This window comes from Harpegnathos saltator, unplaced genomic scaffold (assembly GCF_003227715.2).
Source record: "Harpegnathos saltator strain DR-91 unplaced genomic scaffold, Hsal_v8.6 scaffold96, whole genome shotgun sequence".
NCBI classification, from domain to species: Eukaryota; Metazoa; Arthropoda; class Insecta; order Hymenoptera; family Formicidae; genus Harpegnathos; species Harpegnathos saltator.
The window spans coordinates 1,196,644-1,210,552 of record NW_020230724.1 but is presented as its reverse complement, the minus strand read 5'-3'; the positions used below and the strand labels follow the sequence as shown (position 1 = coordinate 1,210,552).

At 51.5% G+C, this 13,909-nt stretch overlaps 1 protein-coding gene and 1 long non-coding RNA gene across 4 annotated transcripts in view; one reads left to right on the top strand and one right to left on the bottom strand.

The window, feature by feature from the left end:
* LOC105190582 (uncharacterized) overlaps nucleotides 1–13,909 on the bottom strand; it is a 290,780-nt gene that overhangs the window by 79,110 nt on the left and 197,761 nt on the right. For all 3 annotated transcript variants that reach the window (XM_019844800.2, XM_025307811.1, XM_025307810.1), the window contains exon 6: nucleotides 4,721–4,833. In XM_019844800.2, coding sequence (XP_019700359.1) covers nucleotides 4,721–4,833 — 113 coding nt within the window. The remainder of the gene's footprint in view (nucleotides 1–4,720; nucleotides 4,834–13,909) is intronic.
* The window catches only part of LOC112590639 (uncharacterized), a 155,861-nt gene that overhangs the window by 68,278 nt on the left and 73,674 nt on the right, over nucleotides 1–13,909 (top strand). The window lies entirely within an intron of this gene.

The window sequence follows — 13,909 nt, the reverse complement described above, 5'->3', positions numbered from 1 at the left end:
TCTCTCTTCCTCTGCCTCGCTCTCGCTCTCGTTCTCGCGCTCTCCGTCCCTTCCTCGAGCCACCCTTGTGGAGCACACCCTTTCCTCTTACTCTCTGCGTCGTGTCCCTCCGTTCGTGCCTCTCGCACGTTTCCCGATAGGACGAGAGCCACCGAGCGTGCGCCAATGCCAAAAAAGACCTCTCTCTCATCCGGATGGCGGAGTGACAGTCACGTCTCTCAGTCGTACGTCCCGCGCATATGGATCGCCGCGGCTTTCTCCCGGGGATAATCGAGAATCGTTGTCGTCTCGTTACAGCGCGCCCGTGAAGGGAAGCTTTCACGGGGTCGCTTTTACCGTCGCCGACGTCAACGACGACGACGTCGTCGTCGTCGTCGTCGTCGTCACCGTCGTTGTCGTTGCCGCCGTTCGCGGTCTTTCCCTCGCGCTCCGTCTTGCTTCCGCCGCGCCTTCCTATCGTCACTTTCGACGCGCGCTCCTCTTCGCTTCCCCGGCTGCGATGCCTCAAAAGAAATTGTTGATTGCGCGATTACGCGTCTCCTTGGAATTCATGAGACGTGTTTGCCGTACGATTCCTCAGAGGCGCGCTTAAAGACGCGCTTTGAAATGGAGGTTTCTGCTCTTCCCCTCTCTTTCTTTCCTTTGTCCTTTAATATCATCGGTTAGAATCGGACTCACGCATGGCTGCGTTCGGAAACGTCACTCGGATACTCTCTCTCTCTCTCTCTCTCTCTCTTCCTTTATCTCATTTTTATGTCTCTCTCATACCAACGCAGCAGATGTACCCGAGTGACATTTTCGCAGCCCATGGGAGCTTGTTCCGCGCAAGGGGGGAGGGGGGCGGCCGAGCGTAAAAACGCGCGTTGATGATAAATGCAAAGAAGGTGGAGGAACCCCGTGAGAGTAGCAGCTCACTTTGTAGCCGCCGTTTCGTGAATTTGAGCCCGCTCAAAATTAGAAAACTGTACACGCGCCCTTAACTCACGTACGTGCGTAACGTTACGCGGACGTGACGTTGTAAAGTTTAGCCGAGAAATCTCGGGAGTAAGTAAGCGCTTCCCCCTGAAAAGCAGCAAGAAACGAAATGCTCTGGAAACGTGTCCCGCTGCGTTTTTATTACAGATTCGGCGGCGCACCGGTTGCTCGCGCGAGCGAGCAATGCTCCTCCGGCGGGTGCGATGCGCGGCGGGTCGAAGAACCCTCGTGTGTCATTACGCAATATTAGCCGGCGCCAAAAGTCCAAGACACACATACACACTCGAAACTTTTCTCATAACGGCGTTGAGAGCAATTTTTTTAAAAGGGCTTTCCAATTTTCTCACTAGCCTCGGAGCACTTTGCGCCTGCGCACGTGTGATGCGCAGCCGCGAGGTCCGCGTTAAGAGATCGTTTCGCGAACAAATAATAGCGGCCGATGATCGATCGCGGATAATAAACGGACTAACCGAGCCGGATTTACCGAGCGTGCGCGCGAAGCATCCCGTCGGGCAGGGCTCCCCTCCCGGAGCGCGGAGAGGAGAATGTAAACACGATAAATCTCGGCGAGCCGAGATCGGAGTCGAAAACCGCTTAAATTGCGCTCGCCTGGCGTGGCACTCTCAGCGCGGTGTATGGAAGTCGTCGTGGAGAATACCGGAACGCTCTCGGCTTCATTTCAACGTAATCCCGGCTAAAGTCCGCGGCCATTCCAAGAGACAAGCCCAGTAGCCGGACAAGTCTCGCGTCGGAGAAGCATCGACCGTATTGGAGATTAGAAACGCGTCGTGTGTTTAAAGATAGAGATCGCACCGCCGAGGGATCGAGCCCGAGCTCTCTCTCTCTCCCTCTCTCTCTCTCTCTCGCGCGCGCGCGCTAACGACTCCGATCACGGCGGCTAAAACGCGCTCGATGCCGCCGAACGACGGCGGCGAATCGTTCCTCGACTTCGTTCTAAGCCCCCGCGCTGCTCGGTACTTGAGCTCGCATAATTTTCGTCCTAACTAGCGGCCGAAATTGCCCCTTTCCGTCGGGCGCGTCGCGCTCTGGCCGTTTCTGTTCGTTCGTTTCTGCTCGTTCGCGCTTGCCGCGGCCTGCCTCCGACCGCTCGATTCGCAGAATTATCGTTGGCAACGAGGTGGCTTGTACTCGCACAAGCCGCGCCCTGCTCGCATTTTAACCGGGATTTCACTGCGAGGATCACCTCTGCTTGAAGCGTGTTCGAGAGCCTGTGAGGCTCTATGAGCGTTGATGTTACGTCCCATGGGCTGCGCGCGCGTCTCTCTATTTCCCAACGCCGTCGTCTGCGTCTAGCGACTCTTTGAATTTCCGCTCGGATGTCATAGACGATACTGAAAATTGCCAAGACCCGGCGCACATTCGCCACGGCGTCCGCCTTAATCGAGTAAGACGGCCCACCGCGACAACGTCGTAATTTGATGTTGCGCGGAAAATTTGTCACGGCAATTTTGCGAATGCACCGCGCGATGTCGTGCACGGGACAGCGTGCGCTTTGACGAGTTAATTGGCTAATTTCGCGACACGTTCCTGCCCCGTGGAGCGCTGCTCGATTTTTCAGAAACACCAGGTCGCCGGGACTTTTGGCTGTCGTCCTTGTCATCTTCGGTAAATATATAGAAAAGGGTACAATACCTCGGCGATTTTCTTCATTTTGAAATATGTTATAAAGGATGAAATTCTGAGTGACTTCTCCTAATGCAATTATATGGGGGTCGCTTACAGTTTCTGAGATATTTTACTTTAAAGTTTTACAACTGTACGTTGAAGTATATTTGAAGTGGAGGTAAATATATAGAAAAGAGTACACCTCACCGGTTTTTTTCATTTTGAAATATGTTACAAAGGATGAAATCCTGAGTGACTTCCTGATACAACCATACGGCGGTCGCTTATAGTTTCCGAGATATTTAATTTTAAAGTTTTGGAATTTTGATTATCCTGGAATTAAATTCCAGATATCATAAGCTGACGTTATTTACAATACAATCCAAACAGTTAATCCAAACATGGTGTATACGTAGAAATATAGGAAACAGTACATATAAGCGGGAGAAGGGCTCCGCCCCTCCCCCGCACCCCCTTTCCAAAAAAATCCTAACCTAACCTAACTTATCGCATCTTTATATATTGTTGGGCGACGTTGGAAAGATCTCCTTAAAAGCCACAACGCCTAATTATATGCAGATATTATAATAAGTTAAGTTGAGTCAGGTGATAGATCTTAACAGAACTTTTTTCAACAATGTCCGAAAATATATAAAGATGCAATAAGTTAGGTTAGGTTAGGATTTGTTTGTTTCCTATATTTAAAATGAATGAAAACTGCCTGTCTACTTCAAATATACTTCAACGTACAGTTATAAAACTTCAAAGTCAAATATCTCAGAAACTATAAGCGACCCCCATTTAATTGTATCAGGAAAAGTCACTCAGAATTTCATCCTTTATAACATATTTCAAAATGAAAAAAATCGGTGAGGTGTACCCTCTTCCATATATTTACCTCGCCTTCTCAGCGCTCTCCTTCTCAGCGCCGTCGCCGCGCTGGCGAGGCGCTGCGAGCGCTAAGCCGCGCAATCGAACTCGCTTATCAGGAAAGTTAAGTCTCGCGACTCCGTCATATGAGGCCGTGTGGAAAAACGCTATCTCAGTGCGCTACGCTGGTCGGGCATGCAACGTTTCGCGCGATAAGCTACACCACGGGGGTGTAATTTACAGGGAGATGAAGTTGCCGTCGCGGGAGCCGATAGCGAACTAGGTTGTTGGCGTGTAGTTTAAGCAACGGTCTATGATACGAGCCGTCCGAAACAAGATGCGCGGAAGAGCGACCACGCGCGACCAAGTTTACGTAGCACCATAATCTCACGTTGTCCAGCGGATCACCGCTCTCGTGATTGGTCCGTGACTTTGAGCACGGTGGGTCGGATCCGCCGCGACGACCCCGGGGGCTTTATCTGTCGGCCGCGGAAGGCGATCCCTAACACGTTTGCCATCGCCGGCTTGTTCGTTCGATTCGTCTGGCTGTTATCGTGGGAGCGCGCAGTCTCGTGCGCCTCTCGTATAGATCGCGAAATCGTAAAAATTCGTGCGGTTTTCATCCGCGAAATAGCAAATAAAATTGGCACCTGGCCCATAAAAGCCAATAACAGTGGTTAGCTCTCGATAGACCAGGTATCAAATTTATTTCCTCCCGATCCGTTTTATTACATTTGACGTCGATTTAAATGAAAGAGGCAAAAATACACAATGTAATGACGCGGGCGAGTTTGTCGGATTTCTCTTGACGACACGCAAGTGGATGAACCGACGCCTGAGAGAGAGAGAGAGAGAGAGAGAGAGAGAGAGAGAGAGAGAGTCTCCGGAGAATATTCAAGAGACGCGAAACGAGCGCGAATCTCTCGTTCGCTGGCGAAGCGTCGGACAACCCTTCCCGTCTTCGCAACCGGATCTTCTCTCTCGGGATAATCGCGGCGACTCGATCGCGTTCGCGAAGATTGATCTGTCGAGCGTCCTCGGGAAATGGAAAAACAAGAAAAGACAAGAAGAAGAAGAAGAAGAAAGAAAGAGACACACGGCGGAGCGCAAACCGAGTCCGTCCGTCTCAATCGCACGTGCCGCGTCACGCGGGGAAGGCCGCGGCTAAAAATACGCGCACGCCCGAGAGCTGAGCGTTAAAACGCAACATAATTTCATTATTTATCACAAAGCGAACTAAACACCTTACCCGTGTTGTTAACCGGATGTCCGCCTCTCACCGGCCAGCCGACGGACGTGCTCGCTTTGGACGAGAAGCTGAAGTAGGCCAGGAACTGGGACCGCGTTGTGTTCTCGTTTATTCTGAAACAAGCGCATTTCAGCATTGTACGCGGACGGACGGCGCCGAGAGTTGGGGGCGGAGGGAGGGAGAAGGGAGACGGGGGTGGAAAGGATGGCGTGCACTTCGTATGCGTGCGTAGCAGCGGCCAGGTTTTATGCGTTGCGACAATAAAAGAAAGCATTAGCGTGATAAATTACTATGGGGTTCCCACCGCCTCCACCGTCGCCGCCGCCGCCGCCGCCGCCGCCGCCGCCGCCGCCGCCAAGCACCACCTCCGTCTCGCCCTCGTCCGCGGCGTGTGCGACCTGCGCTGGTCAGGGTATTTACCCTGGGGCGGGGGGGGGGGGGATCTTGGCGCGGCGGCAGGCAAATTTACGGATTCTTTTGAAGTGATATACAACGAATAACCGCGGGGCCGATGTAGTTGGCGCGATTTATTGCGGCCTGTTTTTGTCGTCGTTCCGCATGCGACTCGTAAATCACCGGCCGATGCGCTTTTATTGACGGGCCGCTCTTGTCGGACGCGTTTCAGCCCGACAGCCTCGTCAATAAAACGGCCCTTTGAGCGGCCTCCAAGAAATTCGACGGATATGAAACCGGCGAGATTCGCGTCACGATGAACAGCGTCGATGCCGTGGTCGGCTGTTATAAATTAACTCTCGTTTATTTGCGTTATCGGCGACGCGGAGCGGGTGTGACGGATTTCTTCGGAACTTCGAATACATCGCTGCCTCGCCAAAGTCGCCTTATCGATCGATGTTTGTCAAATAAAAGGGGCGAGGGGGGAGATGAGGGTAATATCGACGAAACGCTCGCGGTGTGCATTTCCGTGCGTTAATTTCGATTCAGTCGGCTCGGCTCAATTGTCGTGAAATTAGTCAGCGTTGCTTAATGCGACGCGCCATCGGACTGAATTTCGAGCTGAATTGCATCCGAGATGGATGTCAATATGTCGTCGCACGCAGGGCGTGCGAGTTGCCGCCTCGGCAAGTTGGACGTTTCCGAAAGTTTCGTCGTCGCGAACGACTGTAAGTCTGAAAACTTTGCCCCCTCTCTCATCCTCCTCCTCCTCCTCCTCCTCCTCCTCCTCCTCCTCCTCCTCCTCCTCGCCCGTAGACGACGGAGGGCTTGTATTTCGCAGGACGCGCGCGCGGGAGAAGTCATCTTCTCGAGGAGCGCCGTCGCGATGTTTCCTCGAGATTGATCCTCGGCGAATCGTAGGGGATCGTTTGTCGCGTTTGAGAGCTGTTTAGAAAGCAGGCACGGGGCGTGTACTGTTTCGTCGAATCGCCAGGTATCGATATCCGAACTTTGTCGTCGCGCGATGAAACTTTGCGCTTTGTGAGGAGACGCCGTGCATGTGAATTCGCCTTACTCGATCGCAAGCTACGGCGCTCCTGCGAGTACGTATTAAAAGCCGAGAAAAGGAGAGAAGGCGGGGGGGGGGAGAGAGAGAGAGAGAGAGAGAGAGAGAGAGAGAGAGAGAGAGAGAGAGAGAGAAGGAAAGAGAGCGCGGGGAAGCGATATTCTCGACTCGACGAACAGTCGAGGATGCTTCGAACAAGTTAACCCCGACGCGAGATTAAATTAGCGAAAATTACACACGGCCAGAGTCGTCGAGCATAAAGAACGGTTCTCGAGCAGTTGTTGACATTCTCCCCTCGGTCTTTGCGACATCCCCGTGAAAATACTTTCGCCGATACTTTCGGGGATCACGGACGTCACGTTCGGGAAGTCACGTGGTGCCTCGTCGGTACTTTTGTCTCTCTTGCTCGACGATCGCCTTTCGTCGCTCGCGAGCGCTCGCTAATTTTCCACTGGAGAGTGGAACGCACTTGCGCGTATCACTTGGGCGCCATGTCATGTATCCTTGGGCGAACACGACGCTGGCAATATCCGGGGGCTCGCTCGCGTCCGTCGCTAAAACCGCAGTCAATTTCATGTCCCAGTGGCTATCCCGCGCGAAGCCGGAGATCGTGGCGAGCGTAAGTCAGAAGTGACCGAGAGGAAAACGAGAAATGGACCAGAGAGCGGATAAGACGCCGTCGCGGCGTAGAGGAGGCGGCTCTAATTCGATTATTTAGTTAGGTCAGGTTAGCCGTAGTTGGGTTAGCGTCAGCCGGAGCTAGAGGTTACTCAAGACACTCGTAACTCCTAATTGTATTTACTTACAATAAATCTTCCACCTTCGTCCCTTGTCCCTGCCGCTTCGTCAATGCTTCGTATTTGATTAGCTGCCAATCCGCCGCGGCCAACCCCCTTCGCGCGAAACTTGCGGCCCTTCGACGCGACGGCCGGTCGTGCCGCCGCGGCTTGCGCTGATTTTCTGATTAATTGCCCCTCGAACTTACGCCTCGAGTTTCCCTCACTTTTCGCCGAAGAGCCGATTGGCCCACTCGTCCACCACCCTCGCCGCAGTGTTGCTCACGATTCATTCGCCCGGACCGGCCGCGATCATTCCCCCGTCGCGCTCCGAATATCTCGTTCAACAGCCTCCCCTGTGTTATCCTTGCGAGTCTCTATTAGCTTCCGTCGATTTGCCCGAAATCGACAGATGTCCCGCGACATGACCCGCGAGACACAAATTACAGCGGAGGTGCCGCCGGAGGTGAGAGAGGACTCATTAATCGTATCGACGTCGCTCAACGTCGCCTTGGTGTTTACATTCATCACGATAAATATTAATAGACCGGGCGGGATTAAAAGCCTGAGGCTGAAAATTGTAACTGACGACGCGATGCGCGATGCAAATTTCGGTTCATGCACTCCTCCCTGTGTGTCGCGCGTATTTTCGGGCGTATTTTTACGTGCTATACGAGGCGCGCGCGCTTTATGAGGGACTCCGTAAAACGTTACATCGATCGCGATGGGACGAGGGTTCGCTCTCAAAGAAAGCCGAGGTTAAGCAAATCCCCGAGAGACGATGAAAGAAGACGGCGGTAATCCCGGCCGGGGTTTTCGGAGATTAGGATGCAAATTTTGGAAAGCATTAGACGAAAGCAGCGCTCTGTAGCGAGAGAGAGAGAGAGAGAGAGAGAGAGGGAGAGGCGAAATCCTTTTCGGAGCATCTATCGAGACGTTAAACCGATTCAGTATGCCATTAAAGCAAGTTTATTCGCGCGGTCGGCGAGTCGATAGCCACGTTATGGCGAAGCCGCGCGTAAATTTCTACGCAGATGCCCGCGGAAAACCATGGAGATGGGACTTATAAAGTTCCATGAAGCGAAATCCGAGGCGAGCGCCTTCGAGGGTTTCACGAGCGCGGAATCACAATTTGCTCGCGACTCGAAGAAGAAAATTTCCGGGACGGGACGGGACAGGACGAGACGATACGAGCGCGGGCGACGGCGGGATTTTATCGCGCGCGCAGATTTTAATCGCGGCCGACACGGATTTTACTGCGCGCGCGCGCGCGCGTGCATTGCGAGTTGCGCTCTCTCCTCTTGCCTTTCTTTCTCCTCTCAAAGTCGTTGTCTGTGTTTCTTTTAGCAGGATTGTAAAGTCTCGTCTGCAAATCGACCTTCCGTGCTGCAAGCGACCTGCTGCACTGCAAGATTGCGCGATTTTCGCGCGATGAGAGATTATAGTTGGATTATAGTTGGATTATAGTTGGATAGTTGGATTATAGTTGGAGAAACGGCGGGGGGCTTTGTAAAACGAATAATATTGTTTTATCGATCAACAGTTAATTCCATCGTAGTGACAACTGATTAACAGGCCCGTGGCAATTTTCTTATTTATTATTTTTCGTCGCTTCGCTTTGAGTTTATTTTCGAGGGTCAGCGGGCTCGCCGGAAACTCGTTCGTTTTACTTTACAGCTTTATAGCAAACGTTTACTACTTCGAGATGTCTCGCTGGAAAATTTTTCTGGAAGAAAGAGAGAGAGAGAGAGAGAGAGAGAGAGAGAGAGAGAGAGAGAGAGAGAGAGAGAGAGAGAGATACTTTCCGAAGAGATGAGAATGTAAATTTCCGTGGCTGATTTTACAAGGAAACGCACGCGCACGTCGGCGCCGCTGGATGCGCATATTTGTCCGGGAACGTAAATTTTCATCAATCGGACAGGCAGTGAGACAAAGAGCGCGCCGTGTCATCGCGTTACTCCCGCGGGCGCGGAGGTGCCCGCGAAAAATCTGCGAAAACTCACCCGTTTGCCGGGCGGCGCTTAATGAAGGTTAGGTGCACTTTCGTCTGCGACACAAAAAGTTGACAAACGAGTCACCGGACCCTCAGCCCTGCGCAGAGAGAAAATAGGAGGCTTTTGTTTGCTAAGAAGGGCAGGCGCACGACTCGCGAAAGAAAATACTGCGCCATTGAAATGGACTTTGTTTTCCTGCGATATGATCCTATCGTCTTCAATGCGCGAGATGACACCAATGACGGAGCGAGAGAAATGGAGATAGAGTGAGAGAGTGAGAGTGAGAGAGAGAGAGAAAGAGAGAGAGAGAGGGGAAGGGGGGAGGAGAAAGGAAGAGGAGAGAAAGGCAGAAAATGGGATACCTGCTTTCAAACGATAATGAAACATACATCTTCGAGAACTTGTTTCTTTCTTTACGGATTTACGAGGCATCGTAAGCGCAACACACAGAAGTCCGTCTTTCCGCTCCTGCCCGGGAAATTACTTATATCGCTCCCGATTCATTTAACGACGCGAATCGTGAGGGCATCGCGTGTTCCTTGCCTCCCCTCCCGCCGGCCCTCGCTCATGTTACATTGCGAAAAGTCCGCGTTGGATAGAGACGGTATCTCGGTATCTTACGATCCGTCGGACGGTATTCGTTTTTATGCCATGAAACCGAAGTTTGCGCGCGCGTCGTCGTCGTCGTCGTCGTCGTTGTGAGAACTTTTGCGAGATACGACGATTATTCCGAAACCGATATTCAAAAGTTTTCATGTAAAATCGCCCGCGAAAAAGCTACCCGCTGGCTAATAGCGAAGTTCGGGACTTATAAGGTATTTTGCACGGTCATATACAGCCGCTTGTTTGAGGAAGTTCGCGTCGCGCCGTCGCAGACGTGTGTGTGGGCTTGTCCAATAACAGATTCGCCGCTTCGCTTGAGGAACAAAATTAAGAAGGAGTCGGGGCTGTCTACGCGAGCGAGCGCGCAGTACCGGTAAAAGGTTTGCTAGTTCGTTACTGTAACGAACTTCTTTCCGCGATCTGATCCGAATTCCGATCGTGTTGGAAGCCTTCGAAAATAAACTTTTCGCGGACCGCTGTATTTGCGCTGCTCTAGAAGTCTTATATCGTCCTGTTCGCCGTTGAGGAAAAAAAGGATAGAGAGAGAGAGAGAGAGGGAGAAAGATATCGCGGGGAGGAAATTCACTTAAGTCGTACATATGTAGAAAACGATCGACGCGCGCGGTGGTAAAAAAGACAAAGAAAAGACCCACTTCGGCAAATCAATGATGTTAAATGCAATGTTTACTATATACAATAGTGAGCACGAGTGAACGAGACGGGATAATAATCGAGCGAGGATAATGCAGAAAAATATGAAAAGGAAAGAGAAAAAGAACGAGAGACTAAGAAAAATGGAGACGGTGTGGCGCGCGCGAGAGGAAAAAAGGAAGAAAATCACGAGCACACGGCGCGTTATTAATTAATTAGCGGATAAATTTTAAGTATCGCGTACGAGTAATTAAATTTTACTGCAATACGGCGGCGCCTACGGCTCGATGAACCGAGCGAGCGCAATTTGGCCGACCTTTCGTTGATTCGCTTATTGATTTCATTCGCGTTAATAATCCTTTCGCGCACGCGCGCGCGCGCGCGCGCGCGCCAAGCCGGCTAAATTATTATGCTTAATTTTCAAAGCTTATTATCTTGGTAATTGGCCAGCTAAACTTCATTGTATTTGGCGAACGCGTTCGCTCGCGAGCGCACGAGCCCGTATCGCCGCGCTGGGACTTTCGCGCGTATTAATCGCGATTTAAACGGACCGTGTGCGCGCGCGAAAACACTTGACCGACTCTTCGAGCAGGCGAGCGGAAAATTTTCGATGTTATCGCCGACGAGCGAGCGCGTTCGACGAACGGAACGCGGATTTCGGCGTATCGCGCGCGTCGGCGCTACGTGCAGCGCCCCGAAACGACCGGCTCTCGGACGCGCGTATTAATTAAAAGACGTTCAATAATTTCATATTTCGAATTCTGCATAATATGTAATACCTCGCGTATAATTATGTAATTATAACACCGCCACTCGCGCGGTGTACTTATGCAATTAATTCCGCTCGGCGAGTGGATATTTCGCAATATCGCGGATCGTGAAATATTGCTCGCGCGCGCACGCACATAACCCGCGGTAAAATTTCAATCGCTCGCGCGTTATCAGCCGCGTTCGATTCTTCCCCCCTTCTCTCTCTCTCTCTCTCTCTCTCTCTCTCTCTCTCTCTCGTGTGTTCCCTTAAATGTTCTCCCGCATAACTCGCAGATCTTTTACTTTTTCTATCGCTTAACCGCGTTTTAATGTCGAATTTGCGAGAGAGAGAGAGAGAGAGAGAGAGAGAGAGAGAGAGAGAGAGAGAGAGAGAGAGAGAGCGCTGCGCCACCGACCACACGAAATTTACTGGTAATCGGTGCTAGCGGACGCTAGCGGGTCTCGACGAGGCGCATGATAAATACTCCAACGTGTACGCACCGCAGTATCGTTCTTCATTAGCGACAGCTTAATAGCTTGCGCGGGAATATCGGTACGATTAAAAAGAGTCCGTTCGGTTCGCGCGAGAAACGCCGACAACTGCGCTCGTTATCCGGAGATTTCACCAGCATGGCCACTTCCTTCTCTGTCTCTCTCATTCTTTTCGTCGTCGACCAACTGAAAAAAAACACACGCGCGTTCTCTTTGAAGTGGTCCGAATTCTCCCCTCGCGTATCATCATACGTGTCTCTCCGGACGGCTCGCGCAGCGTTATTCGCGTCAGCGGAAATAAAAGTTCCCCCCTTCCCCCGGCGCCCCGTTGCGTATGGGTCCGTTTAAATCGACACGTGGGTACACGTTGGTGTGCGAAATTTCACGTCCATTTTTCCCCGTTCAGTCGTCGGCTTCTTCATCGGCGCAATTAGAGGCCCGATCTGCCCGGCCGGCCCTGCGAAAAGCCGTGCGCGCGTGATCGTTGCGGAACACAAAAAGGATCGCTGGCCTGTCATTCCCGAAGGCGCCGAATAAGTCTCGAGACATGACAGAGCGCGCGCGCCCGGCTGAAAAACCAATTTTCTCGCGGGGCACGTCCCTTCCGGGATTACAAAACACTTCGACAGCCGTTTGGCGCAGTGAGAGGCAAGAGTCGCGGATCGAGAGAGAGAGAGAGGGGGGGAGAGAGAGAAAAAGAGAGCTGCCGCGCCGGATGTAAAGGAAATAAACGAAGCGACGAGGCGCGAGGAAGCGTGCGAGACATTCTAAAGCTGGTGGAGCGGCGCGATAGGGGTCGAGGGTGAAGGGGTGGCTGGCGGAGGGATTGCTTGGTGGCGAAAGCGTCGGAACGTTCCGTCGTTTCGCTCTGCCTGCGGAATCGTCCGTATAGGCACGTCGTATTTGTCTGCGCGTGGCAAATGCATGTGCATAACTCGAGACGAGCGCGTAAGTACTCGCTGGCGTGACGTCGTAAGATGCACAACGCCGCGGAAGTGACGACGACGACGACGACGGCGGCGGCGGACGAAGACAGCGCGAAAATGAGGTCGCTCGTTGAATATAAGTTTTTCCATAAGTGACATATAGCTTCGGCACTTTGCGCGATTGCTTTTTCTAAACTGCCATTGTCGTGCATTGGCGCTCTGTATTGCATCGCCGCGATCTGATTTACGACCGTGCGAATGAATCAATAACTTTTGCGAAAAGAGCGTATTTCACGTCGCGCGCGCGCGCGCACGTGTGTGAGAAGTTCTTCCACGACGCGAAGGAGCTCGAAGATTATTTCGTACCATTTTTCCACCTTGCTTCTCGGGCAAGGCGGAGGGAACAAGGGGGTGGGAATGATATATTACCGAATCGATTTCTATTTTTAATTCGTATCGTTACCCGATCTTCTATACACGTCTCGCGAATCGAACGGGAGAGAATCGCTGTGCCCGAAATCGATTTTATTTGAGGCCGTCAGATTTAGCGTGAATTCAGTAATAGATGTGATGATGTGTGTGCGTATATATATATATATATATATATATACTTCTTTTTTTTATTTATTCTAGCTGTGAAACAAAGCGTAAAGAAATTTCATAATGGCGCCGCCAGCACACTCGATATCTTGCTTTAGCAAACTTCGCATGAAAAGCGCGAAGACAATTATTTCGTGTATTATATTCCATATGGATTTATCTCTCTGTTCCTCCCCTCCTTCTCTCTCTCTCTCTCTCTCTCTCTCTCTCTCTCTCATTGAAAAATCGATATAAACCTTTTGCACGGGGGCGCTTAACAAAAACACGCGCTATCGACGGGCGTACCGCGAAGAAACGCGAAATGTGTGTCGGAAATTCGCAAAGACGGAACAGTGCGGAGGTTAAAAGGCGGGCTCTGTCAGAAAGCTTCGCCGCGCACATGCGATGTAGCACTCGCAAATCCATGTTTCCCGGAAGAATCTCGCGTTGCGTGTGGATAAACGTTCCCTTTGCCGTAACAGTATATTTCCAGACGAATGTAAGCATCGAAGCGAATGCGCGCGATCGAAAGAGAGACGCTTGTGCGCCGTAACCTCCTCCAGCCTCGTACGTCTTCTCCCGTAGGGGAAACGCAAATACTAAAATATTTTCCTGAAGCTCGGCAAATACTCTCCGGATAAACGTGACGTAACCATCTTTGCGCGCCTGTGCAAACTTAAATACAAAAGCGAACTCGCACTGTTCTTTCGGACGACGCGAATAATGCAAATTCTTCGATTTAATGCGCGCGCGCGCGCGCGGGCGGACGCTCGCGTGTACGTGTATGCACTCGCGTGTGACGTTTAAATTTAATTGTATGATGCAAATTCGTCTGAGATGAGAAATAGTTGAAAGGCGCTCTTCTCATTTTTCTTGGACTCGAAGGATTTAACCGACGATTAAACGTGATCCGCGGGCGCGAGAGAGATTGAATTTTCGATTTCATTCTCAAAGGGAGA